Source organism: Anomaloglossus baeobatrachus, chromosome 2 (assembly GCF_048569485.1).
Source record: "Anomaloglossus baeobatrachus isolate aAnoBae1 chromosome 2, aAnoBae1.hap1, whole genome shotgun sequence".
NCBI lineage: Eukaryota > Metazoa > Chordata > Amphibia > Anura > Aromobatidae > Anomaloglossus > Anomaloglossus baeobatrachus.
Window position 1 is genome coordinate 128,565,518 of NC_134354.1, and position 26,795 is coordinate 128,592,312.

The 26,795-nt window shown below is 48.2% G+C and overlaps 1 protein-coding gene across 1 annotated transcript in view; it reads left to right on the forward strand.

Moving 5' to 3' along the window:
- Positions 1 to 26,795, forward strand: part of RPA1 (replication protein A1) — a 134,458-nt gene that overhangs the window by 25,325 nt on the left and 82,338 nt on the right. Inside the window, exons 4-7 of the mRNA XM_075335336.1 lie at positions 1,367 to 1,475; positions 8,801 to 8,889; positions 12,572 to 12,637; positions 25,466 to 25,589. Of these exons, the coding sequence (XP_075191451.1) occupies positions 1,367 to 1,475; positions 8,801 to 8,889; positions 12,572 to 12,637; positions 25,466 to 25,589 (388 nt within the window). The remainder of the gene's footprint in view (positions 1 to 1,366; positions 1,476 to 8,800; positions 8,890 to 12,571; positions 12,638 to 25,465; positions 25,590 to 26,795) is intronic.

A 26,795-nucleotide genomic window follows, 5' to 3' on the forward strand; every position in this document is an offset into this window, starting at 1 on the left:
CGATGTTTACCTTGGTTACGAGCGTCCTCTGCTCTCAGGCGGGAGAGAGTGGAGGGGGAGGGAGGGGGACTGATCACCCGAGGCTGGTTTCTGGGCATGCTCAGTAGAGCAAGCAGGATCCTGTCTATCAGCATGCCAGCGTTCACCTGCGTTTGCATGCTGTTTAGTCAGGATCCAGCAATTTGCAGTATTTGACCGCAGCTCAAAAACGCTACAAGTAGCGTTTTTGAAAAAAGTTAAAAAACTGCAAGTCGCTGGATCCTCACTATAATGGACGCAAATGCAGGTGAACGCATGTTGACGCGAGTCCATTGCAAATGCATTGAAATGAAAACGCATTTGCACTGGATCCGTTTTTGCATTAAAAAAACGTTCATGACGGATGTTAAAAAAACGTAGTGTGGAAGGAGCCCAAGAGTGTCCCCCTGCTCCATGGGGCGATGATTGGCAGACTGATGTGTATACCCCGCGGCCTGTCACACACCACCTTTAGGGGCATAGGGAGCATTGTGCTTATGAGTATACCTTAGGCTACTTTCACAGTTCGTTTTGTTTGTTTTTTTTGCATCAGTCACAATCCGTTTTGTGAGTGATGGGATGGATGCGTCGCAGTGTGTTTTAAAACTGATGCAAGGGATCCGTTAAGAAAAACGCATCCGTTGTATGTTTTTTGTTTTTTTTCTTTTTTCTGTGTGAAAGGTCATTTGGTAGTGAAAACATATGTGAAGCCATCCCTAGGGAGAGATTTCATGACCAGAAGATCATTTACACTCGCCCTGGGCATGCCCAGAATAAAAAAAACGGAACAGTCGCCTGATTCCGTTATTTGACGGATTCCGCAGCCCATAGGCATCCATTATAACACACGACGGACGCCAAATCATCCGTCGTTGACAGTTTTTTTTCGGCGCACAGAAAAAAAATGTACATTCTGCGTTGCTTCCACCCGACGGTCAGTCACTAAACGACCAATCCATCGCACGGCAGATGCAATACGTCGGTAATACAAGTTTATGGGGAAAAACGGAATCTTGCAGGATATCTTATTTTCTCGAGGCGACGGATTACAACTGATGCAAAAAATCTGAAGTGTGGAAGCAGCCTTACTCACCTTGTGTCCGCTGTATTACATGCTCCTTGTATCACGGCACATTATTTATTTTTTGTTTTGTAATCTTTCGTGCCATTTTGGCTACTAGTACAGACCTGTGGCTGTAATTGTAACAGCACCTGTATGGTGGTCGTTCAGCCTGGCCTAGTTGACAGAGATTTGTCTTACAAAGTGCTTTTTTTTTTTCTTTTCTATACATAAATATTCCACAAATATGCACCAGTTATTACAGTTTGTACATTTTTCATGTTTTAGCTTTTATGTTGGCAACGCAGCTGAACTCTCTGGTGGACGACAACCTCCTCGCAGCTAACTGCATCTGTCAGGTCTCACGGTATATTGTGAACAACTTGAAAGATGGAAGGTATTTAGCCCCTTGTTACCGCATTGTCTTTATCAATGAGCACATCACTTAGCTTTACCCTGCCCTATTTTAGCCATTTTCAACCGTACAGATTTGCGCACGTATATTTGCAGACACTCATTGATTTTCGCTGGTTATTAATATTAAATGTGATGCTGGATGCCTCATGTAGTATATACTTTGGGATTACTTTATTCTTGGGGGTTTTAAACTGCCTTGTATGTGCATGTAGTCTATAGGATGAATATATGAAGCGTAATCTATATTTTACTGCTGTATGTGTAATAGATATTCTGCTACATTACTACACCATGGGAAAAAAATAATATAAACCAAGGCCACTGGAATTTAGTGAATCCATACCCCTCCATGTTACTTTGCGGGTTGTATGGAAAACAAACTAAAGGGAGCGCACTGTGAAAGTACCTGGTGGTCTAGCGGGATAAGAGTTATGGGCCGAAATGGCCACTAACCTATTGGGGTTTTGCACCCCTGCACAACCCCAGTTCTGGCTAGTTGGTGAAGATGTTGCTGCTGGAGGGGTCCAGACACGGCTAGCCTCCCTTGCCGCAAACTGCAGAGTAGTTCTGGATGGTACCATATGACCGGGCTAAACTGGAAGTGCGTCACCGCAGGTCCGGGTATGTCGCTCCTAGGTTACTGCGGGTCCTCCAGCCCATAAAACAAGATTAAAGTGCAATACCCAAAACAGCTCCTGCTGTTAACTCCTCGAGGAGGATAGAGATATGTAGATACAAAAAAAGCGGTCGTGTGGAGCGCTGGGGTAGAAAAAGACCTTTAGAAGATTACATATATTAACAAATCTTTAATTATCCCTCTAAAATAGCCACAACACGTTTCGATAGACAAAGCTCTCTTCATCAGGTGGTAGGTGATACCACTTGGTGAAGAGAGCTTTGTTTATCGAAACGTGTTGTGCCTGTTTAGAGGGATAATTAAAGTTTCTTTGTCGCTCCATTGGGAGACCCAGACAATTGGGTGTATAGCTTCTGCCTCCGGAGGCCACACAAAGTTATTACACTTTAAAAAGTGTAACCCCTCCCCTCTGCTATACACCCTCCCGTGCATCACGGGCCCATCAGTTTTATGCTTTGTGTTGAAGGAGGCACACATTCACGCAAGCTCCACATTTTAGTCAGCAGCAGCTGCTGACTTTATCGGATGGAAGACAAGAGGGCCCCAGGGCCCCCGGCATGCTCCCTTCTCACCCCACTTTGGTCGGCGGTGCTGTTAAGGTTGAGGTACCCATTTTGGGTACAAAGGCTGGAGCCACATGCTGTTATCCTTCCCCATCCCTTAGGGGCTCTGGGAGAAGTGGGATCCTAACCGGTCACCAGGCACTGGGACCGGGCTCCCTCCGCAGCCCCTGTGGGAACCTGACGGACAGGAGACTGGATGTCATCAGGGATCAGGCCCTGCTTCTCTGAGGTACTCTGTGTCCCCTTGGGGACGGCGCATAGAGCGCCTGTGGATCGGACGCTGCAGCAGCTGCTCTGTGTTTGGGGTCGACGGGACTACCGCGCCGACCGCGCCTGTCTGCCGGCCGCGCTTATAAATCGAGTCCCCGGCTTTTGCGGCCTAGTACCGCATATTCCCGCCCCCGGGCCTGCCAGTCAGGGGCAAGGGCGGGACGCTAGACTGAACGTCAGCGGTGAGGGCTGGAGCATACTTTGTATCCTCCTCCCCCCTCACTGAGCACCGTGGGGCACCAGATTCCCGCACTTTCTGAGGCACGCCCACGGCTCCCTCCTCCTCTCAGAACGCTGGCAGCCATTATCATCGCTGCTGCCGGAGGAGAACTTCAGATAGAGCTCCACAACTCTGGGAGGCCCAGGCAGGGAATCTGGTGGACACACAACCGCTGAGCGCGGTCGGTAAGCCGCACCTGTTACAGGTGCTGGCCCCCCTGGGTGCCGCAGTGTATATATATATATATCCATATTGGGTATACATTTGCTCTGCTCGGCCGCAGTATTTGCTTGGCTATATACCCTCAGTGTTTGCTAAGAGGAGATAACAGCATGTCGTCTGCAAAAAGCAAGGGTGCCAAGGCACAGGCTTATTTTGCAACTTGTACCTCTTGTGCGGCTATGTTACCTGCAGGTTCCATCTACCCTCATTGTGTGCAATGCTCGGCCCCTGTGACACTCACTCAGCCGGAGCCTCAGGCACTGGTGGGACCCTCGGCTCAGGTAGAACCACCGGCTGCCACTGTCCAGGTGGCAGGGACAGAGTATGCAGTGTTGGCTGAGAAACTTTCTGAGTCTCTTTCACAATCCATGGCTCAGTCTATGGACAAATGGTCTGCTAAGATACTTGAAGCTCTGCAGTCCAGACCGGTAACACAGGCCCCGGGCACTGTTGAATCATTGACCCCAGGCCCCCCTCGGTTGGAGCAGCAAACTGCCCCTGAGGTGACACATAGGTCCCACGGGGAGGACTCCGACTCGGACCGCAGTCACAGACCGGCTAAGCGGGCTCGCTGGGGACCTTCATCCACTTCATCACGCTGCTCAGGGTCTCAGCATGAGGACTCCCTGGAGGATGAGGCGGAGGTTGCAGCTCAGGGCTCTGATCCTGACGGTGCTCTCAATCTTGATACACCTGAAGGAGACGCCATTGTAAATGACCTTATAGCGTCCATTAACCAGGTGCTAGAACTTCCTCCTCCAACTCCACCTGTTGAGGAGTCAGCTTCACAACAGGAGAAACACCAGTTTAGGTTTCCCAAACGTACAAGGAGTGCTTTTTTCGATCACTCTAACTTCAGGGATGCTGTCCGGAAGTACAGAGCATATCCGGACAAGCGCTTTACTAAGCGCCTTAATGACACACGTTACCCCTTCCCACCTGACGTAGTTAAGGGTTGGGCTCAGTGTCCCAAGGTGGATCCTCCAGTCTCTAGGCTGGCGGCTAGATCCGTGGTATCAGTGGCAGATGGCTCATCGCTCAAAGATGCCACTGACAGGCAAATAGAGCTCCTGATGAAATCCATCTAGGAAGCCATAGGTGCGTCTTTTGCTCCAGCATTTGCAGCCGTGTGGGCGCTCCAAGCTATCTCAGCTTGTCTGTCTGAGATTAATGAGGTCACACGCACCGCTACTCCGCAGGTCGTGTCTTTGACTTCTCAGGCGTCGGCTTTTTCGTCCTACGCCATGAACGCTGTCCTCTACTCGGTGAGCTGTACAGCGGTAGCATCCGCCAATTCGGTGGCAGTCCGTAGGGCCATGTGGCTACGCGAATGGAAGGCAGACTCTGCTTCCAAGAAGTTCTTAACCGGTTTGCCATTTTCTGGCGACCGCTTGTTTGGCGAGCAATTGGACGAAATTATCAAGCAATCCAAGGGAAAGGACTCGTCCTTACCCCAGTCTAAACCGAACAGACCTCAGCAGCGAAAGATTCAACCGAGGTTTCAGTCCTTTTGGCCCTCAGCCAGGTCCCATTCCTCCACGTCCAACAGGTCACAGAAGGGCCAGAGCAACTCTTCTGCATGGCGGTCTAAGTCACGTCCTAAAAAGACCGCCGGAGGAGCCGCCCCCAAGGCGGCCTCCTCATGACTTTCGGTCTCCACAAACCGCATCCTCAGTCGGTGGCAGGCTCTTCCGCTTTTGCGACGCCTGGTGGCCACATGTCCAAGACCGATGGGTGAGAGACATTCTGTCTCACGGTTACAGGATAGAGCTCAGTTCTCGTCCTCCGAATCGTTTCTTCAGAACATCTCCGCCTCCCGAGCGAGCCGATGCACTTTTTCAGGCGGTAAACACTCTGAAGGCAGAAGGAGTGGTGATTCCCGTTCCACCTCAGGAACATGGTCACGGCTTCTACTCCAACTTGTTCGTGGTGCCAAAAAAGGACGGATCATTCCGTCCCGTTCTAGACCTCAAGCTGCTCAACAAGCATGTGAGCACCAGAAGGTTTCGGATGGAATCTCTCCGCTCAGTCATCGCCTCGATGTCACAAGGAGACTTCCTAGCATCAATCGACATCAAAGATGCTTATCTCCATGTGCCGATCACTCCCGAGCATCACCGCTTTCTGCGTTTCGCCATCAAAGACGAACACCTTCAGTTCGTGGCGCTGCCATTCGGCCTGGCGACAGCCCCACGGGTCTTCACCAAGGTCATGGCAGCAGTGGTGGCGGTCCTACACTCTCAGGGCCACTCGGTGATCCCTTACTTAGACGATCTATTAGTCAAGGCACCCTCCAGGGTGGCATGCCAACACAGCCTGACCGTCACTCTGGAGACTCTCCAGAGGTTCGGGTGGATCATCAATTTCCCAAAGTCAAATTTGACACCGACCCAATCGCTGACTTACCTCGGGATGGAGTTTCATACCCTTTCAGCGATAGTGAAGCTCCCGCTGGACAAACAGCGTTCACTACAGACAGGGGTACAATCTCTTCTTCGGGGTCAGTCACACCCCTTGAGGCGCCTCATGCACTTCCTAGGGAAGATGGTGGCAGCAATGGAGGCAGTTCCTTTTGCGCAGTTTCATCTGCGTCCACTTCAATGGGACATCCTCCGCAAATGGGACAAGAGGCCGACGTCCCTAGACAGGAACGTTTCGCTGTCACGGACAGCCAAGACCTCTCTTCAGTGGTGGCTTCTTCCCACTTCCTTGTCGAAAGGAAAATCCTTCTTGCCCCCATCCTGGGCTGTGGTCACGACGGACGCGAGTCTGTCAGCGTGGGGAGCGGTCTTCCTCCACCACAGGGCTCAGGGAACCTGGACTCCGACAGAGTCCTCCCTTCAGATCAACGTTCTGGAGATAAGGGCAGTGTATCTGGCCCTAAAGGCGTTCCAGCGGTGGCTGGAGGGCAGGCAGATCCGAATACAGTCGGACAACGCCACGGCGGTTGCGTACATCAACCACCAGGGCGGCACACGCAGTCGTCAAGCCTTCCGAGAAGTTCAGCGGATTCTGCTGTGGGCGGAAGCCACAGCCTCCACCATCTCCGCAGTTCACATCCCGGGCGTAGAAAACTGGGAAGCAGATTTTCTCAGTCGCCAGGGCATGGACGCAGGGGAATGGTCTCTTCACCCGGACGTGTTTCGAGAGATCTGTTGCCGCTGGGGAACGCCGGACGTCGATCTAATGGCGTCTCGGCACAACAACAAGGTCCCGGCATTCATGGCTCGGTCCAAAGATCACAGAGCTCTGGCGGCAGACGCGTTAGTTCAGGACTGGTCGCAGTTTCGACTGCCTTATGTATTTCCTCCTCTGGCACTGCTGCCCAGAGTATTACGCAAGATCAGGTCCGACTGCAGTCGCGCCATCCTCGTCGCTCCAGACTGGCCGAGGAGATCGTGGTACCCGGATCTGTGGCACCTCACGGTGGGTCAACCGTGGGCACTCCCAGACCGACCAGACTTGCTGTCTCAAGGGCCATTTTTCCATCTGAATTCTGCGGCCCTCAACCTGACTGTGTGGCCATTGAGTCCTGGCTCCTAGCGTCATCAGGGTTATCTCAAGATGTCATTGCCACCATGAGACAGGCCAGGAAACCAACGTCCGCCAAGATCTACCACAGGACTTGGAGGATCTTCTTATCCTGGTGCTCTGATCAGGGTTTCACTCCCTGGCCGTTTGCCTTGCCCACTTTTCTTTCTTTCCTTCAATCCGGAATGGACAAGGGCTTGTCTCTCGGCTCTCTCAAGGGACAAGTATCGGCGCTTTCCGTGTTTTTTCAAGCGTCTAGCCAGGCTTCCGCAGGTCCGCACGTTCCTGCAGGGGGTTTGCCACATAGTTCCACCTTACAAGCGTCCGCTAGAACCCTGGGATCTTAACAGGGTGCTGACGGCTCTCCAGAAGCCACCTTTCGAGCCGATGCGGGATGTCTCTCTATCTCGCCTTTCGCAGAAGGTGGCCTTCCTAGTGGCAGTCACATCACTTCGGAGAGTGTCTGAGCTAGCAGCGCTGTCATGCAAAGCCCCCTTCCTGGTGTTTCACCAGGATAAGGTGGTTCTGCGTCCGGTCCCGGAATTTCTCCCTAAGGTGGTATCCCCGTTTCATCTCAATCAGGATATCTCCTTACCTTCCTTTTGCCCTCATCCAGTTCACCAATGTGAAAAGGATTTGCACTTGTTAGATCTCGTGAGAGCACTCAGGCTCTACATTTCACGCACGGCGCCCCTGCGCCGTTCTGATGCGCTCTTTGTCCTTGTCGCTGGCCAGCGTAAGGGATCGCAGGCTTCCAAGTCAACCTTGGCTAGGTGGATCAAGGAACCGATTCTTGAAGCCTACCGTTCGTCTGTGCTTCCGATTCCTTCAGGGCTGAAAGCCCATTCTACCAGAGCTGTAGGTGCGTCCTGGGCATTGCGGCACCAGGCTACGGCTCAGCAGGTGTGTCAGGCGGCTACCTGGTCGAGTCTGCACACTTTTACAAAACACTATCAGGTGCATGCCTATGCTTCGGCAGACGCCAGCCTAGGTAGGCGAGTCCTTCAGGCGGCAGTGGCCCACCTGTAAGAAGGGCCCGTTTTTTCGGCTCTTTTTTATCGAGGTATTCTTTACCCACCCAGGGATTGCTTTTGGACATCCCAATTGTCTGGGTCTCCCAATGGATCGACAAAGAAGAAGGGAATTTTGTTTACTTACCGTAAATTCCTTTTCTTCTAGCTCCTATTGGGAGACCCAGCTCCCGCCCCTGTTCCCTTCGGGCTGTTGTTCTTTTGTGTACACATGTTGTTCATGTTCAATTGTTCTTTGGTTCATGGTTTCAGTTCTCCGAACATCCTTCGGATTGAATTTACCTTAGACCAATTTATAAGTTTCCTCCTTCCTGCTTTGGCACCAAAACTGATGGGCCCGTGATGCACGGGAGGGTGTATAGCAGAGGGGAGGGGTTACACTTTTTAAAATGTAATAACTTTGTGTGGCCTCCGGAGGCAGAAGCTATACACCCAATTGTCTGGGTCTCCCAATAGGAGCTAGAAGAAAAGGAATTTACGGTAAGTAAACAAAATTCCCTTCTTTGTTAATCTATTTAATCTTCTAAACGTCTTTTTCTACCCCAGCGCTCCACACGACTGCTTTTATTGCATCTACACTTTGAGTTGTGGCATGCTACAATTCTTTCTCCAATTCTAGACTATAGTGTTTGGGATTGTTTCTGTAGTTTGTAATCTGTTCTTCTCAAAGTAAGTGCCATGTGGAGTGTGTAAATCAGGGTGTTGGTCATCTTTTTACAAAGTAAAACAAAAAAAGCTTAAAGGCTATTGCATTAAAATTACCTAATGCAAGTTACATTTTGCAACAATTAATCCTTAATATTTTTTCTTTCTTCTTACCTGTTTCTGTAGGCGAGTGATTATTATAATGGAAATGAATGTGCTGAAGCCAGCTGATTCTGTCCATGGGAAGATCGGAAATCCTCAACCCTACAATGATGGTAATGATATTTAGCATTGGCTTCTTATCATGCTGTGTACATGTTCAGATAGGTATTTTGACGCAATTGAAAGAAACTAGTTTTACCATTTGATGACTGGACTACAGATGAGCGAACCTGAGGTTTCATGTTCGGGTTCGGAAACCGACTTAAAAAAAAAAAAAAAAAAAAGCAGAGTTCAGGTTCGCAGCTCGAGTGAGTTCCGAGTGCAAACCACTCAAGTGAGCAGCGCTGTGCGTGGGTATGAGTGACGCTCCCGTGCGAGCCGCGTGCAGCATTTGGGGTAAAATCAGCATGATTTGATGTAGTGTGCACACACAAAATTAAAATTTGAAAACCTCGCTCGTCCTCCCCCGGAAGTGTTCTTCTTATGGCTCTCAACATGTGGGGGGAGCCACAAAATGCCCAATTATCGACTTCCACTTAGGTTCAGATCATGTCCAGGTCAAAAACCGAGCTTTTTTTTAAGGTGCGAATGTGCCCTCTGAACCGAACTTCCGAAGGTCTGCTCATCTCTGGACCGGACCATTTTCCTAGGAATGACCAGGATTACTTTATTTCTTTTTCTCAAATTATTCAAATATATTTTTCCTTTTTTGTATTATCTGTGGGAGCCTAATCTGTTAGTTTTGGATTTGTGTTCCCCATTAGATCATAAAATACCTTTTGTGGACATTTTCACATTTTTAAATTTCTTTCTATTATTGCTGATTTACCCTGTAAGGCCGGTGTCCCACTTGCGATTACTGCGCGTATATCTCGCTCTAGTTTCGCGGTGCATCACCCGTCATGGACTCACACGCTGCTCACATAGAGATGCATGTAACCGACCCGCTCCTGTGAGCAGAGTGTGAGTCCATGACGGGTGATGCACCGTGAAACTCGCGCGAGATATACGCGCGGTAATCGCAAGTGGGACTCCGGCCTAACTTGGACTAGCATATTCTAAGAATCAACTGAAGAGCCAATGTCCGTGTTTCCTAAGCTCTAGACACAACACCTATTCTGTGCTGTGTATACAGAGATGGTTGTAAACCTCCTCTGTCTTCTCTGCTGAGTCCAGCTCAAACTCCTTGCAGTTGCTGATTCTGCAATGTTCTAAAATATGAAGGACACAAATGTACAAAAACCTCAGGCCGTCTTCCTTTCTGACACCAGAACATAGTACTAAAGCACTACAGGATGCAGAATAAAACCCCCCATAATAAAGCTGGAGGCAGCACAGGAGAAAATATTGATGAAACTACCAATCACAACCCTTCCATTCATGCAGGGGGATTTCCTAGTATTATAAATGGATACAGATGGGGCTTCAGTCACACAGATATGCTTTTTTGCGTTTTCTATGAGCTTGTTTTTGAATTTAGTGTTTGGACTTGCAAGACAATGCGGACCTTCATGTGGGTTGTGAGCATTTTTGTTATCAAAATATTGACCAATACCACATATATTTTGTATATCTTTTCATCTTTTTATTTTTATTGCACACTTTTTTTTTTTTTTTTCTTTACAGTTATTGCTGCCCGGCCCATTAATGTTAAGTGGGTGAATTGGAGTGTCTGTCCTTGTAGGGTGCACTTAAATATGGCTGGGCAGCCTGCTTGTTCTAAAATATCATTGTGGTGCCATGTGCAGACCTGCCTGACATTTTAAAAGGGTTGTCCACTTCTCAATCCTGATGTTTGCCCCTTGTAAAATAACACATATTCATCTGTTATTTAACTGGGGGCAATCCTCAGGATTGAGAAGGGGCTATCCCGAGTAGTGGAAACCCTTTTTAAGCCATTGAATTGCATATAGTACAACTGTGCTGTTTCCTTCCCAGACAATACTCTTCATACTTATCATTTTATTAGGATTATCATTATTTCACTGCCTGGTGATAAAACATATTTACAACCGCAGAAAAATATTTACAACCATTAAAGGGGTATTCCCATCTCCAAGATCCTATCCCAATATGTAGTAAGAATTTGTAAGAATATTTAGCCAATACCTCCAATTAGAAATATAGTATGGATATCCTGATATAGCCGTGTCCCTTACCTCATGTGCAGGGCATTCCAGCTTAGGTTATGAATGCACATAGTGACAGTTGCTCTTGGCCTTAACCATGGATACCTAAGCTGCAATGCCTTGCGCATGAGGTAAGAAACATGGCTATATCAGGAGAACTATGCTTCATTACTAATTGGAGATATTTGCTAATATTATTATTACACCTACTATATTGCTGTAGGATCTTGGAGATGGGAATACCCCTTTAATCTATCTCTGATGGGATAGTCAGTCTCGGTCGGGGTTTGTTTACACGTCAGTATTTGTGCTCCTGTTCTTGGCTGAATAACGGATGTGATTTAAGTAATTGATTCTGAACCCCACGATAATTAATCTGTGAATTGTCCTGCCTACGTATTCCTTCATCTGTTGTGCACCGCCATCTGCCTGCACGAGAAATGTATCATCTTGTGAATCGATGTTTGATGTGGAATGTGACGTTACTGCTGACGTTACTACGGTGTAATCGGAGGGCTCGTCCTGTCTTCTCGTCTTTGTTTTAGACGCACTTCTTTCCTGAGTACATCATTAGTATGTTTTTTGTGTTAATCCTATCTCCCGGTGTTGTGGATATTTAGCAGATTACCCACTCATCTCTTCCTTCTTGTCTGTTAGGAATGATTATTTTTGTGCACAGATTTCTGTTTCTAACTTACAGGACTCAAAATGTGGCGAAAAACACTTCCATGTTTTTTGCACATTGCGAGGTTGCACAAAAATTTGACAAGTTTGGCGTTTTCATGCCACTTTTGGCCAGCCCTGCCAAAATGGGAAGTCTCTAGAGGGGTGACGATGCCTGCTCGTGTAATTCATGGTGAGCTGTGGCGAGGCGCATCCTTGTTCAAAATGTGTCTGATTATTTAAGAGCCTTAGGGGTGCTTTGCACACTACGACATCGCAAGCCGATGCTGCGATGCCGAGCGCGATAGTCCCAGCCCTGTCACACATGCGATATCTTGTGATCGCTGCCGTAGCAAACATTATCGCTACGGCAGCTTCACACGCACTCACCTGCCCTGTGACGTTGCTCTGGCCGGCGAACCGCCTCCTTCCTAAGGACGTCACACGGCAGGCGGCCAATAGAAGCGGAGGGGCGGAGCTGAGCGCGACGTAATCATCCCACCCACCTTCTTCCTTCCGCATAGCCAGTGTAGGAGATGTTCCTCGCTCCTGCGGCTTCACACACAGTGATGTGTGCTACCGCAGGAATGAGGAACAACATCGTAATATCGGTCCTTCCGAAATTATGGAAATGACCAACGCTACACCGATGATACGTTTTTGACGCCTTTGCGCTCGTTAATCGTATCAAAAACGATTTACACACTCTGATGTTGACAGCAAGGTTGGATGTGCGTCACTTTCGATTTGACCCCACCGACATCGCAGCTGCGATGTCGTAGTGTGCAAAGTACCCCTTAGACTTAATGGTTCAGGCAGCTGGTACCACCTCGCCCCCTCATCAGAAGTGGCCATTATTTAGCTGTTAAATACGACTTCTATGTACTATCATGTTGGAGATTTGGTAAATAAAAAGTGCAGCCAGTGTCTTCAGACAAAACTTTTCCACCACATTATTTAACTATTCTTTTTTTAAATATTTTTTTTTTTTTTTTTTTTTAAGGTCAAGGAGCAGCCCAGCCTGCAGCACCCGCTCCTCCACCACCAAGCAAGCCCGCACAGAACTCTGGTAAGGCACGAACATAAGCTACCAAGACGATAACAGAATTATTTACTTATGTACTGTACAAATAAAAGATCAGAACCTAAGAGGTGCCCAAATGCATTTTGTTAAAGAGTGAAACCAAATGGTGTGGCTAAATGTTCCACACATACCTGCCTACTTTGGCCATTGACCTGTACTTTTGTCACTTAAAGGGGTTATCCAGAGTCCGACACCCCCGCCGATCATCTGTTTTCGGTCCCGCCGGCGGCAACACGCAGCTGGAAATGTTCAGTTCTGGCGCTGCTCTTACTTCTGATAGCTGCCTGGTACTGCACATCCGCCTCCTATTGATTAGAATGGAAGGCAGATGTGCAGTACCTGGCCATGACCACGATCAAAAGACGGAGCACCCCCGCTGACCGAGAACAGGTGATCGGCGGGGGTGTAGGGTGTCGGACCCTAGCCGATCAGACATTGATAACCTATCCTAAGGATAGGCCAGCAATGTAAAAGTAGGGAACAACCTCTTTAAATCCTGTTTGTTTCCAATATCATTCCCGAGTGGGCTTTGTATGAATGCACATTGCATACACTTCCTGCAGTAACTCTAAAGCTTCACATCAGACATTTCTGTAATCCGTGTTGCACAAATGAATGAACATTCAGGTAATGAAACTCTATACACACACCGCAGTCTCAATACGTACCGCAGTCTCTGTACGCACTGCAGTCTCTGTACGCACCGCAGTCTCTGTACGCACCGCAGTCTCTGTACGCACCGCAGTCTCTGTACGCACCGCAGTCTCTGTACGCACCGCAGTCTCTGTACGCACCGCAGTCTCTGTACGCACCGCAGTCTCTGTACGCACCGCAGTCTCTGTACGCACCGCAGTCTCTGTACGCACCGCAGTCTCTGTACGCACCGCAGTCTCTGTACGCACCGCAGTCTCTGTACGCACCGCAGTCTCTGTACGCACCGCAGTCTCTGTACGCACCGCAGTCTCTGTACGCACCGCAGTCTCTGTACGCACCGCAGTCTCTGTACGCACCGCAGTCTCTGTACGCACCGCAGTCTCTGTACGCACCGCAGTCTCTGTACGCACCGCAGTCTCTGTACGCACCGCAGTCTCTGTACGCACCGCAGTCTCTGTACGCACCGCAGTCTCTGTACGCACCGCAGTCTCTGTACGCACCGCAGTCTCTGTACGTAAAGCCATTTTCATGGGAAACTTTTTTGTATACATTTTTTTTTTATTTTTTTTGTCAGCAGCTATATACCATTAGAAACTAAACACTGTCCTTTTCTAGCAATGATCAGAGATAAATGCTAAAGTAAACTGTTTGTAATCTCCGTTTACTACGGTCAGGCAGGTAACCTCAGAATAGGAGGTGAACGACTAGGACGACATCTCTGTAGTTCTCTTGAGAGGCCTACATAAGTGACCTACACAGGGAGGATGAGGAGCTGCTGATTCACACATTTCTATTTCCAAGTAATTAATCATTTTCACTTACAATTTGCTAATTAATGGCTGGCCTCGTGTCCTGAAGATTTGTTCTGCATTTCATAGTTGGCTATGGTTTGGGCTACATGTCGAGTGTTGTGGGACAAGATGGCCGTCTCGTATGTTAAGTATGTTGTCGCATTGCGACCTGCGCCTACCACAACTGTAACAGCCTGAAATGTTTCCAAATTTGTTGATTTTTCCGTGACTTCATTGCAAGTTGTGGGTAGCTGGGACTTATCTGTGATTTGAATTATTTTTTTATTTTATTTACGGCATAGACAGCTAAAATAGTCTCATTGCAGGGAAGTTGCACCGATGTTTTTGGTCGTGTGACTTGTCTGATCCTTGCTGTCTCCTGATACATCTTAGTTGTTGCGAGGTTACTCACCCGGCTTTCCTGGAGTCTTGATTGTCAGGCCTTCTGAATATAGAGGTTGTGTTATAGATTAACAATTCAGGGGTCTGGAAAAGCTGGATGACCATCCCGTCAGAGTTGAGGCCACACTGCTTGTAAGACAGTCTTACCAGAAACTGATATAACCAAAGGAGTTTTCTTGTTTTGGAAAATCCATTTTCTCCAGTTTTAAGGAAATAAAGAGCTTTACTCGCCTTCCCAGATCCGGCACGGAGTCTTCGCTTTTGCGCTCGTTGTTTGTCTGCAACACTGACCTAACATAAACAGCGCTGCAGACAATAACATGGTTCTGCCTGAGCTCATGGCACATGCCTCTCAGACATATCGAGCGCAGTTATTGACTAACACACTGCATCAATGGCAGGCAGCTGGAGCAGCGGCGGAGACTCTGCCGGACCTGGGGAGGGTGGGAAAAGCAGGGTTGTTGTTTTGGCATGGGCCATCCTGTAAGTGTCGGTGGTGCCTGTGTAACGTGGCGCAGGGTGATAGTCGTGGGCGAGGAAAACGTCTGTCGCATCCCGGCACGCTGCATGAAAATGGAGGTCCTGGCTGGGTGTGGGGTGTTTCACTCCAGAGGCTATATGCATTGGCAGGTCGCATGTTGCCGGTGATTTTGGCTAATCCTAGAATCCCAACTGGCACCTGTCTGTCACCGGGCAGATTTAACTTTTCAGCTACGTACCTTTAACACTAATAAAACCTTATTAAGCATTATACATTATATACTACATAACATTACACCTTATACCAATACACATACTGTACATTACATCTTCACTACCTCTACACCTCAACATAGTAACATTCTCTACTCTGCTACATCTTATACATTACAATACCTTACACTGTACACTTTATATCTTATCACATGTATATATTTAAGAACACATTTGGTGTCTTCAGGGGTAGGAAGTCGACCACCATCTTACACCTGCTTCAAATAATGGGCGACATTTCTTTGAAGCCTACACCGCCGACAGTTTCTGGATGTTGCCTGGCTGCCTAACAGCGCCCTCAGTTAGCGTTAAGACACCCGCCACACCGCCCGCAGAATCTCCCTACGCCACCTTCGCCCCTGCCTCCTGTAACCCCACTCCACCACCACTGCCACCCCCCCTCCCGGTAAGGCCCACCGGATCATAAGGCGGACCCCTTTTCTTTTTCGCTCCTAATTGGGAGACCCAGACAGTGGGTGTATAGCTACTGCCTCTGGAGGCCGCACAAAGAACTACACTTAAAAGTGTAAGGCCCCTCCCCTTCTGGCTATACACCCTCCCGTAGGAGTACGGATTCCTCAGTTTTAGCTTTGTGCGCAAGGAGGTCAGACACGCACGCATAGCTCCATTGTTTTTAGTCAGCAGCAGCTGCTGACTATGTCGGATGGAAGAAAAGAGGACACATAGTGTCCCCAGCATGCTCCCTTCTCACCCCACTTATGTCGGAGGTGTTTGTAAGGTTGAGGTACCCATTGCGGGTACGGCGGCAGGAGCCCACATGCTGATTCCTTCCCCATCCCTTTTTACAGGGCTCTGGGTGAAGTGGGATTTACCGGTCTCCAGGCACTGAGACCGGGCTCCATCTACAGCCCCTGGAGAAGATGCTGGATGGAGCGGAGTACGTCAGGGACATGGCCCTGCTTCCTTAAGGTACTCTGTGTCCCCGTGCATTTGGCGCCCACACCGCAGCATGCTGGGTGTTGTAGTGCGCCGGGGGACGTCAGCGCTGCGGCGCCTGTGCCATGGCCTCATTCAGCTTAGCTGAAGCAGGCACACTTATGGGATCGGCCGCGCCGGCCGCTGGGGCTGCGGCACGGCTGGCACTTGTAGTGCGCCGGGGACTTCAGCGCGGCCTGCGCTTTTACGGCGGCCGCGCTGATAACTACAGTCCCCGGCTTTTTGCGGCCTGTTTCCGTTCGTTCCCGCCCCCGGACCTGCCAGTCAGGAGAGGGGCGGGACGCTGCCCACGTCTAGGACTCGGTCGCGCCGGCCGCTGGAATAGCGGCGCGGCTGGCACTTGTAGTGCGCCGGGGACTTCAGCGCGGCCCGCGCTTTTACTGCGGCCGCGCTGATAACTCGAGTCCCCGGCTTTTGCGGCCTGCTTTCGTTCGTTCCCGCCCCCAGACCTGCCAGTCAGGAGAGGGGCGGGACGCTGGCCAGTGCATCAGCGCTGAGGGCTGGAGTCGTTTTTACATACTCCAGCCCTCACAGTCAGCACAGAGGGGACACTGTTCCCGCACTTTTGTTTGGGAACTCCCACGGACCGCCCCTCTCCACACAAGCCGGCAGCCATTCTTGCCAGACACGCTGCGCTGCAGAGGGGAGCCGGGGAGACCCAGACAAGGCATTCTGCAGCCTCTTACCCGCTGTTCAGCGGGCGGTAAGCAGCCCTCAGGGCTCACCCCCTCTTGTGCTCGTAGTATTCTTAGTATTTTGTTGCTACAAATACTTTGTACTGCATAGCGCTGGTCGCCCTTTTGGCTATAGACTCTCTCACATGCAGAGAACCAGCAGCATGTCGCCCGTAAAACGCAAGGGTGCCAAAGCACAGACATTATATGCTTCCTGCACCGCATGTGGGACTTTTCTACCGGCAGGCTCCACGGACCCCCATTGTGTGCAGTGCTCGGCCCCTGCGGCGCTTGCACAGTCGGGACCTCTGCTGGACGTGTCCCAGGGTGTACCACCTGTGAATGCTGTCCAGGTCACAGGAACTGAGTTTGCAGCTTTTGCTGACAGAATGTCTCTCACTATGTCACAAATTCTTGACACATTGCGAGCTAGGCCTGTACTTCAGACCACGGACACTGTGCAATCATTGCCCCCTGGTCCCCCTCAGCTCCTAGCTCCGGGACGGGCATCTACACCTCAGGGTGAAGACTCTGACTCGGACGATGGCCCCGGGCAGCCTAAGCGGGCTCGTTATGACGGGCCTTCACATTCATCTCAATGGTCTGGATCCCAGCGGGATGAATCTATGGGTGATGAGGCGGACGTAACTGATCAGGATTCTGATCCTGGGACCGCTCTCAATCTAGATACACCAGATGGTGACGCCATAGTTAATGATCTTATATTTAACATCAATAAGATGTTGAATATTTCCCCACCAGCTCCTCCTGTAGAGGAGTCAGCTTCGCAGCACGAGAGAATCCATTTCAGATACCCTAAGCGTACATTAAGCACTTTTCTGGACCACGCTGACTTCAGAGACGCAATCCAGAAACCCCACGCTTATCCTGAAAGGCGTTTTCCTAAACGACTTAAAGATACACGCTACCCTTTTCCCTCTGAAGTGGTCAAGGGTTGGACCCAGTGTCCAAAAGTGGATCCTCCAATTTCCAGGCTTGCAGCTAGATCCTTGGTTGCTGTTGAAGATGGAGCGGCACTTAAAGATGCCACTGACAGGCAGATGGAGCTCTGGCTGAAATCCATCTATGAAGCGATTGGAGCGTCATTAGCGCCTTCTTTTGCGGCCGTATGGGCACTCCAAGCTATCACGGCCGGGCTTGCGCGAGTCGACTCAGTCACACGTGCATTTGCCCCGCAGGTAGCACCATTGACCTCGCAAATGGCGGCATTCGCGTCGTACGCGATTAATGCTGTTCTGGACGCTACAAGCCGCACGGCAGTGGCGTCAGCCAACTCAGTTGTTTTGCGTAGGGCTCTGTGGTTGAGACATTGGAAAGCAGATTCTCATTCTAAGAAGTGCTTAACCAATTTGCCTTTTTCTCGTGACCGATTGTTTGGAGAGCGTTTGGATGAAATCATCAAACACTCCAAGGGTAAGGACTCTTCCTTACCGCAACACAGACAAAACAAGCCCCAACAGAGGAGGGGTCAGTCTGGTTATCGGTCCTTTCGAGGACAGGGCAGGTCCCAATTCGCCTCGTCAAAAAAGACTCAAAAGGACCAGAGACGTTCAAATCCTTGGAGGTCTCAGTCACGCCCAAAAAGACCAGCCGGAGGAACCGTTGCCAAAACGACGTCCTCCTGACTTGCGGTCTCCGATACCCACGCCCGCGGTCGGTGGGAGGCTGTCCCACTTTGGCGACATTTGGCTAGCAAGCGTCAAAGACCGTTGGGTGAGAGATATTCTATCTCACGGGTACAGGATAGAGTTCAGTTCTCGTCCGCCAACTCGTTTCTTCCGAACTTCTCCACCACCAGACCGAGCCGATGCTCTGTGGCAGGCGGTGGCCGCTCTAAAGGCGGAAGGAGTGGTGACCTCCGTCCCTCTTCAGGAACAGGGTCACAGTTTTTACTCCAATCTGTTTGTGGTCCCAAAAAAGGACGGATCGTATCGTCCCGTCCTGGATCTGAAGTTGCTCAACAGACACGTAAAAGTCAGGAGGTTCCGGATGGAATCCCTACGCTCCGTCATAGCCTCAATGTCTCAGGGAGATTTTCTAGCATCAATAGACATCAAAGATGCGTATCTCCACGTGCCGATTGCACCAGAGCATCAGCGTTTCCTACGTTTCGTCATACACGACGAGCACCTACAGTTCGTAGCGTTACCCTTCGGTCTGGCAACAGCCCCCCGGGTCTTCACCAAAGTCATGGCAGCAGTAGTAGCTGTTCTGCACTCGCAGGGTCACTCGGTCATCCCGTATCTAGACGACCTGCTTATAAAGGCATCCTCTCAAGAAGCATGCCAACACAGTCTGGAGGTGGCGCTAGACACTCTCCAGACTTTCGGGTGGATTATCAACTTTCCAAAGTCTCATCTAATCCCGACCCAATCTCTGACTTATCTTGGCATGGAGTTTCATACTCTATCAGCGATAGTGAGGCTTCCACTGGACAAGCAGTGCTCGCTACGGACTGGAGTGCAATCTCTCCTTCAGAGCCAGTCGCACTCACTGAGGCGCCTCATGCATTTCCTAGGAAAGATGGTAGCAGCAATGGAGGCAGTCCCGTTCGCGCAGTTTCATCTGCGCCCTCTCCAATGGGACATTCTGCGCCAATGGGATGGGAGATCGACGTCCCTCGACAGGACGGTCTCCCTCTCTCAGACTGCCAAGGACTCTCTACTTTGGTGGCTTCTCCCCAACTCATTGTCACAGGGAAAGTCGTTCCTTCCCCCGTCCTGGGCAGTGGTCACGACAGATGCGAGCCTATCAGGGTGGGGAGCAGTGTTTCTCCACCACAGGGCTCAGGGGACGTGGACTCAGGAAGAGTCCACCTTGCAGATCAATGTTCTGGAAATCAGAGCAATCTATCTTGCTCTGCGAGCCTTCCAACAATGGCTGGAAGGCAAGCAGATTCGGATTCAGTCGGACAACTCCACAGCGGTGGCGTACATCAACCACCAAGGGGGAACACGCAGTCGCCAAGCTTTTCAAGAAGTCCAGCGGATTTTGACGTGGGTGGAAAGCAGAGCGTCCACCATATCTGCAGTTCACATCCCAGGCGTGGAAAACTGGGAAGCGGACTTTCTCAGTCGCCAGGGCATGGACGCAGGAGAATGGTCCCTTCACCCGGACGTGTTTCAACAGATCTGTTGCCGCTGGGGGTCGCCGGACGTCGATCTGATGGCGTCACGGCACAACAACAAAGTCCCAGTTTTCATGGCACGGTCTCACGATCACCGAGCGCTGGCGGCAGACGCATTGGTTCAGGATTGGTCGCAATTCCGACTCCCCTATGTGTTCCCACCTCTAGCATTGTTACCCAGAGTTCTCCGGAAAATCAAGTCCGACTGCCAACGAGCCATACTCGTCGCTCCAAATTGGCCAAGGAGGTCGTGGTACCCGGATCTGTGGCATCTCACGGTAGGCCAGCCGTGGGCACTACCAGACCGTCCAGATCTGCTGTCTCAAGGGCCGTTTTTCCATCAGAATTCTGCGGCCCTGAACCTGACTGTGTGGCCATTGAGTCCTGGATCCTAGCGGCCTCAGGTTTATCTCAGGGAGTTGTTGCCACAATGAGACAGGCTAGAAAACCATCCTCAGCTAAGATCTATCACAGAACGTGGAAGATATTCTTAGCGTGGTGTTTGGCTCAAGGGTTTTCTCCCTGGCCATTTGCATTGCCAATTTTTCTTTCCTTCCTGCAGTCTGGGTTGGAAAAAGGTTTGTCCCTTAGCTCGCTTAAGGGTCAAGTCTCCGCGTTATCCGTATTCTTTCAGAAGCGCTTGGCACAGCTTTCTAAAGTACGCACGTTTCTCCAAGGAGTTTGTCATATCGTTCCTCCTTACAGACGGCCATTGGAACCCTGGGATCTGAACAAGGTTCTCCTTGCTCTTCAAAAGCCGCCTTTCGAGCCCTTGAAAGAGGTTCCCCTTTCTCGGCTTTCACAAAAGGTAGTTTTTCTTGTAGCGGTCACATCTCTTCGAAGAGTGTCCGAGCTGGCGGCGTTATCTTGCAAATCTCCCTTCCTGGTGTTTCACCAAGACAAGGTAGTACTGCGTCCAATTCCAGAGTTTTCTCCCAAGGTGGTTTCTTCCTTTCATCTCAATCAGGATATCACTTTGCCATCTTTGTGTCCGCATCCAGTTCACCAATTTGAAAAGGGTTTACATCTGTTGGACCTGGTGAGAGCACTCAGGATTTACATTTCTCGCACGGCGCCTCTACGCCGTTCGGATGCGCTCTTTGTCCTAGTCGCTGGTCAGCATAAGGGATCGCAAGCTTCCAAATCCACCCTGGCGCGGTGGATCAAGGAACCAATTCTTCACACATACCGTTCTGCTGGGCTTCAGATTCCATCTGGACTGAAGGCCCATTCTACCAGAGCCGTTGGTGCGTCCTGGGCGTTGAGGCATCAGGCTACGGCTCAGCAAGTGTGCCAGGCGGCTACCTGGTCGAGTCTGCACACGTTTACCAAACACTATCAAGTGCATACCTACGCTTCGGCAGACGCCAGCCTAGGTAGACGGGTCCTCCAGGCGGCGGTGGCCCACCTGTAGGAAGAGGCTGTATTACAGCCCGTTCATGTGGTATCTTTTTACCCACCCAGGGACTGCTTTTGGACGTCCCACTGTCTGGGTCTCCCAATTAGGAGCGAAAAAGAAGAAGGGAATTTTGTTTACTTACCGTAAATTCCTTTTCTTCTAGCTCCAATTGGGAGACCCAGCACCCGCCCTATTTGTTTTTAGGGTTTCGTTTTTTTCGGGTGCACATGTTGTTCACGTTGTTTCTTAAGTTCTCCGATCTAGTTATCGGATTGAATTTGTTTTTGAAACTGTTATTGGCTTTCCTCCTTCTTGCTTTGGTACTAAAACTGAGGAATCCGTACTCCTACGGGAGGGTGTATAGCCAGAAGGGGAGGGGCCTTACACTTTTAAGTGTAGTTCTTTGTGCGGCCTCCAGAGGCAGTAGCTATACACCCACTGTCTGGGTCTCCCAATTGGAGCTAGAAGAAAAGGAATTTACGGTAAGTAAACAAAATTCCCTTCTTTCCTCTTTTTTTTTTTTTTTTTTTTTTTTTTTTTCTTTTCTAAATTTGGGGTGCATCATCCAGTGCATCTTATAAACCGAAAAAAAACCCCTGTATTTTAACCCCGGAAGCAACTGGGCATTTTACGTTTTTCAGTTTTGTTTTTTTCTCCTCTTTCTTCCGAGAGCCGTAACTTTATTTTTTGTCAATCTTGCCATATAAGGGCTCGTTTTTTGCAGGATGAGATGTGGTTTTAAATGAAACCATAAGCTTTACAATATAGTATACTGGAAAAACTGCAAAAAAAAGTGTGATCGCACAATAGTTTTTGAGATATTTTATTCACCATGTTCACTACATGGTAAAACTGATGTGTCGCTGTGATACCTCAGGTCCATGCGAGTTTGTAGACCCCAAACATTAATAGGTTTACTTGTTAAGGGGTTCATACAAATTCATAATGTTGTCTAAAAAAAGTGGCGCACGTTTTGCGCTATTTTCCGAAACATGTAGCGTTCTTATTTTTCAGTATCCATGGCTCAGTGATGGCTTATTTTTTGCATCTGGAGCTGACATTTTCAATGATACCACTTTTGCGCAGATGCTACATTCTGATCACCTGTTATTGCATTTTATGCAAAATTTGTGGCGACCAAAATACTTTGGTGGTCGTAATTTTTTGCCGCTACACCGTGTGCCGATCAGATTAATTTGATGTTTTCATCAGGCATTTCTGAACGCGGCGATACCAAATATATATGTGTGTGTGTGTGTGTGTGTGTGTGTGTGTGTGTGTGTGTGTGTGTGTATATATATATGTATATGTAATTTTATAATATATAGCACCCCCTGAGGAAAGGATCGCTGAAACATGTGTCGGGGCTTTGCGGTGTTCCTTGGAGTTTTTACAGGTCACTTAAGGTATTATTTTCCTTGCAAATTAATTAATTGTTGATAATATTTTATCACATAGGATCATTATACCACAACCTTATTTATATATGACATAGCATTTGGATACTATTTGCACTGTGCACTTTGTCATATATTAGGGATTGACCTTTTAAGTGATCTTGGCATTATGCACCTTATTTTCCTAGTCAAACCGTTGCTATAATTTGTTGAAAAAAATAATAATTTTAATTATTTGCACCATCATTTCCTTTATTTATTTAGTCCTAACGGATTTTTTATCTGAAGGTATTTTTGATATTTATTGAAACTTAATGGTGATAGTTATACGGAAATTTTGATTATTATATAATATATATGTATGTATGTATATATATATATATATATGTGTGTATATATATATATATATATATATATATATATATATATATATATATATAATATATATATAATAATATACAGTACAGACCAAAAGTTTGGACACCTCATCTCTAGAGCAACTATTAAGAGGAGACTTTGTGCAGCAGGCCTTCATGGTAAAATAGCTGCTAGGAAACCACTGCTAAGGACAGGCAACAAGCAGAAGAGACTTGTTTAGGCTAAAGAACACAAGGAATGGACATTAGACCAGTGGAAATCTGTACTTTGGTCTGATGAGTCCAAATTTGACATCTTGGGATCCAATCACCGTGTCTTTGTAGAAAAGGTGAATGGATGGCCTCTACATGCCTGGTTCCCACCGTGAAGCATGGAGGAGGAGGTGTGATGGTGTGGGGGTGCTTTGCTGGTGACACTGTTGGGGATTTATTCAAAATTGAAGGCATACATAACCAGCATTCCTACCACAGCATCTTGCAGCGGCATGCTATTCCATCCGGTTTGCGTTTAGTTGGACCATCATTTATTTTTTAATAGGACAATGACCCCAAACACACCTCCAGGCTGTGTAAGGGCTATTTGACTAAGGAGGAGAGTGATGGGGTGCTACACCAGATGACCTGGTCTCCACAGTCACCAGACCTGAACCCAATCGGGATGGTTTGGGGTGAGCTGGACCGCAGAGTGAAGGCAAAAGGGCCAACAAGTGCTAAGCATCTCTGGGAACTCCTTCAAGAATGTTGGAAAACCATTTACGGTGACTACCTCTTAAAGCTCATCAAGAGAATGCCAAGAGTGTGCAAAGTAGTAATCAAAGCAAAAGGTGGCTACTTTGAAGAACCTAGAATATAAGACTTATTTTCAGTTTTCACACTTTAAGTATTTCATTCCACGTTTTAATGCATAGTTTTGATGCCTTCAATGTGAATCTACAATTTTCAGAGTCATGAAAATAAAGAAAACTCTTTGAGAAGATGTGTCCAAACTTTTGGTCTGTACTGTGTATATATAATATATATTTTTTTTAAGCCTTTAATTTTCAATGGTGCGAAAGGGGGGTGATTTGAACTTTTAGAGTTTATTTTAATTTTTTCAAACTTTTTTAACTTTTTTTTTTTTATTTTAGAAGGTCCCTTAGGGGGCTATATAGACTCTGCCATACACAACTAAGATCTGCAGATATGCTGCTTTACTCTCAATGTCAGCACTATTCCGGCATTGAGCGAAAGTGACTTATGTTAGCTACAGGCGTCATCACATGACCCTGTGCTACCATGGCAACCACCGGAAGTTACGTGATCACGTGTCTTCCGATGGGGGTGGGGTAAGTTATTATGGCGACGCGCATACACGTCTCGCTGCCAGATTTTAGTATCGAGATGTAAGGGGTTAATAGTTGCAGGAGGAACGCGATTCCGCTGGCGACTAGCAGGCACACATGTCAGCTGTTGAAATCAGCTGATATATGTGCGGATCGCCGCGGCCTGCCCACTTCAGCCCGTGGGGATTAACCTCACACAATCCATGACGTACCCAGTACCTCATGGGTCGCTAAGGGGTTAAATTCTGTTTGCACCTTTCCTTTTGCCAGTGCCACAGATCAGTAGAGAGGTATAGGCCATGGCTCGTTTTTGGAGAACTGAGGAATTATTATGGTGTGTGGCATAAGTGAAAACATAGAGAGAAATCACCTTTTTCTTTGCTCGTATCAGTCTCTCGTATTCAAGGCATCCATAAAATATTATAGGGCCGTTACACATTGATCTCAGCGAGGATTCCTATTCTCGTATGCAGCTTTGTTATCCATCAAATGGAGATCATGAAGAACTCCATACTGGAGCAAGGTGCTACACAAAACTTTTGATTTTAATTAGCACTGCTACAAAAGAACTTGCGAGGGCGGTTTTGAGTCCCATTTGTACTATTAGCCTGCACTTTGATGTATTTTTGTATGTTGAGTAATATCCGCATTGCGGACTGTCATGAACTCTGGGATCTAATATTTCATCTGACCAGACCCCTTAAAGCCTCTTGAATGTATCTGCACTATTCCTCCTGGGCTTTGCGGTCTATATTGCTATTTTTTTTACTTTATTATATTGGGCAAGCTTAAGAGCCTATGTGGTTGTAGGCCCAGGAATTGAAATCTGCACTCAATCATACCTTTCAAGTGTCTAATCATTCTGCATCCTTAAGTGTGTTTTATTTAGTTGCTCATCATCCTTAAGAAATTACTATGGATTTTCTGTCTTGGAAACAGCTCCACCTTTATCTATGAACAGAGGACTGTCTAAACCCTTTGGAGGAGGGGGCGCACCGAACACGCCAGGGGGAAGTCAGGCTAAAGTGGTGCCCATTGCCAGCCTGAACCCATACCAATCAAAGTAAGTGGGGATGCTTTCAATTGAACGTTTAATGTTTATACCACAGCAAATACACTGCCAAAGTACAATGGGCCAAGCTTTTTAACAAGCCAATGTGTCTTAGTGAGATCTCCAAACATTTTGGTGGCGTCATCAATAAAACTTTGTCTATAATTCATAAAGACATACAGGAAATGCAATACAGACCAGCAGTAGGGGTCCTTGTAGCAGGAGGACCCCCAGTGCCTCTGTGAGTTTGTGCCTACTGAACAACTTAAAACTTCAGAAGCAAGACAAAAAAATCACTGATCTTGGGGAGACGAGCCAGAGAAAACACTGCCGGCAGCCGAGGGCGCTCAACACAGTGAAATCCTAGGTGCGGATATCCGGAGGGATATCTGGCTATTTTTCCGTGTAGAGACTTCTAACAGAGGCTCCACAGACCTTTTTGATTTGCAAACTTCAGAAGCAATGCATTGTGCTAATATAATGTATCATAACTATACACTGTGTTCCAAATTATTAAGCAAAAAGAGTTTAGGAGTGATAAGGTCAGAAATTTTTTGTTTGTCATTTAAACTCATTGATGGTGATGTGTGTCAGGGCTCTTTATATCACTGAAAGCAATTGCAGATACCTGTGCAAATTAGTTTGGAAGGTGTGTCCAAACAAAGGCAAGACTACTTTAGGCTATGTGCGCACGCTGCGTTGTTTTGACGCTGCGTTTTTGTGCGTTTCTGGCCGCTAAAAACGCACCCGTGTAGAAAAAAAACCGTCAAAAAACGCATGCGTTTTTACCGCGTTTTGCTGCGTTTTTGATCTCTGCGTTTTGCTGCTTTTTTCCAATGCATTGTATGGGCGAAAAACGCAGGAAAGAATTGACATGTCCATTTTTTTTTTTTTAAGCTCAAAAACGCAGCTTAAAAAAACAGTTGTGCACGGACAGCAAAAATGAAAACTCATAGACTTTGCTGGGAAAGCAAAGTCATGCAGTTTTGAGGCCAAAAACGCACTCGAAAAACGCCGCGAAAAACGAACTGTGCGCACATAGCCTAAGGATGTTCCACATTATTAAGCAGCCTACATTTTTTGCCAAAATGGGAAAGAAAAAGGATGTGTCGGCTGCTGAGAAGCAACAATGACTACAATCAACATTGCCAAGACACTTCATCATGATCATCGCACAATCAAGAAATATGTAGCTGATTCACAGCTCACACGTGTGCG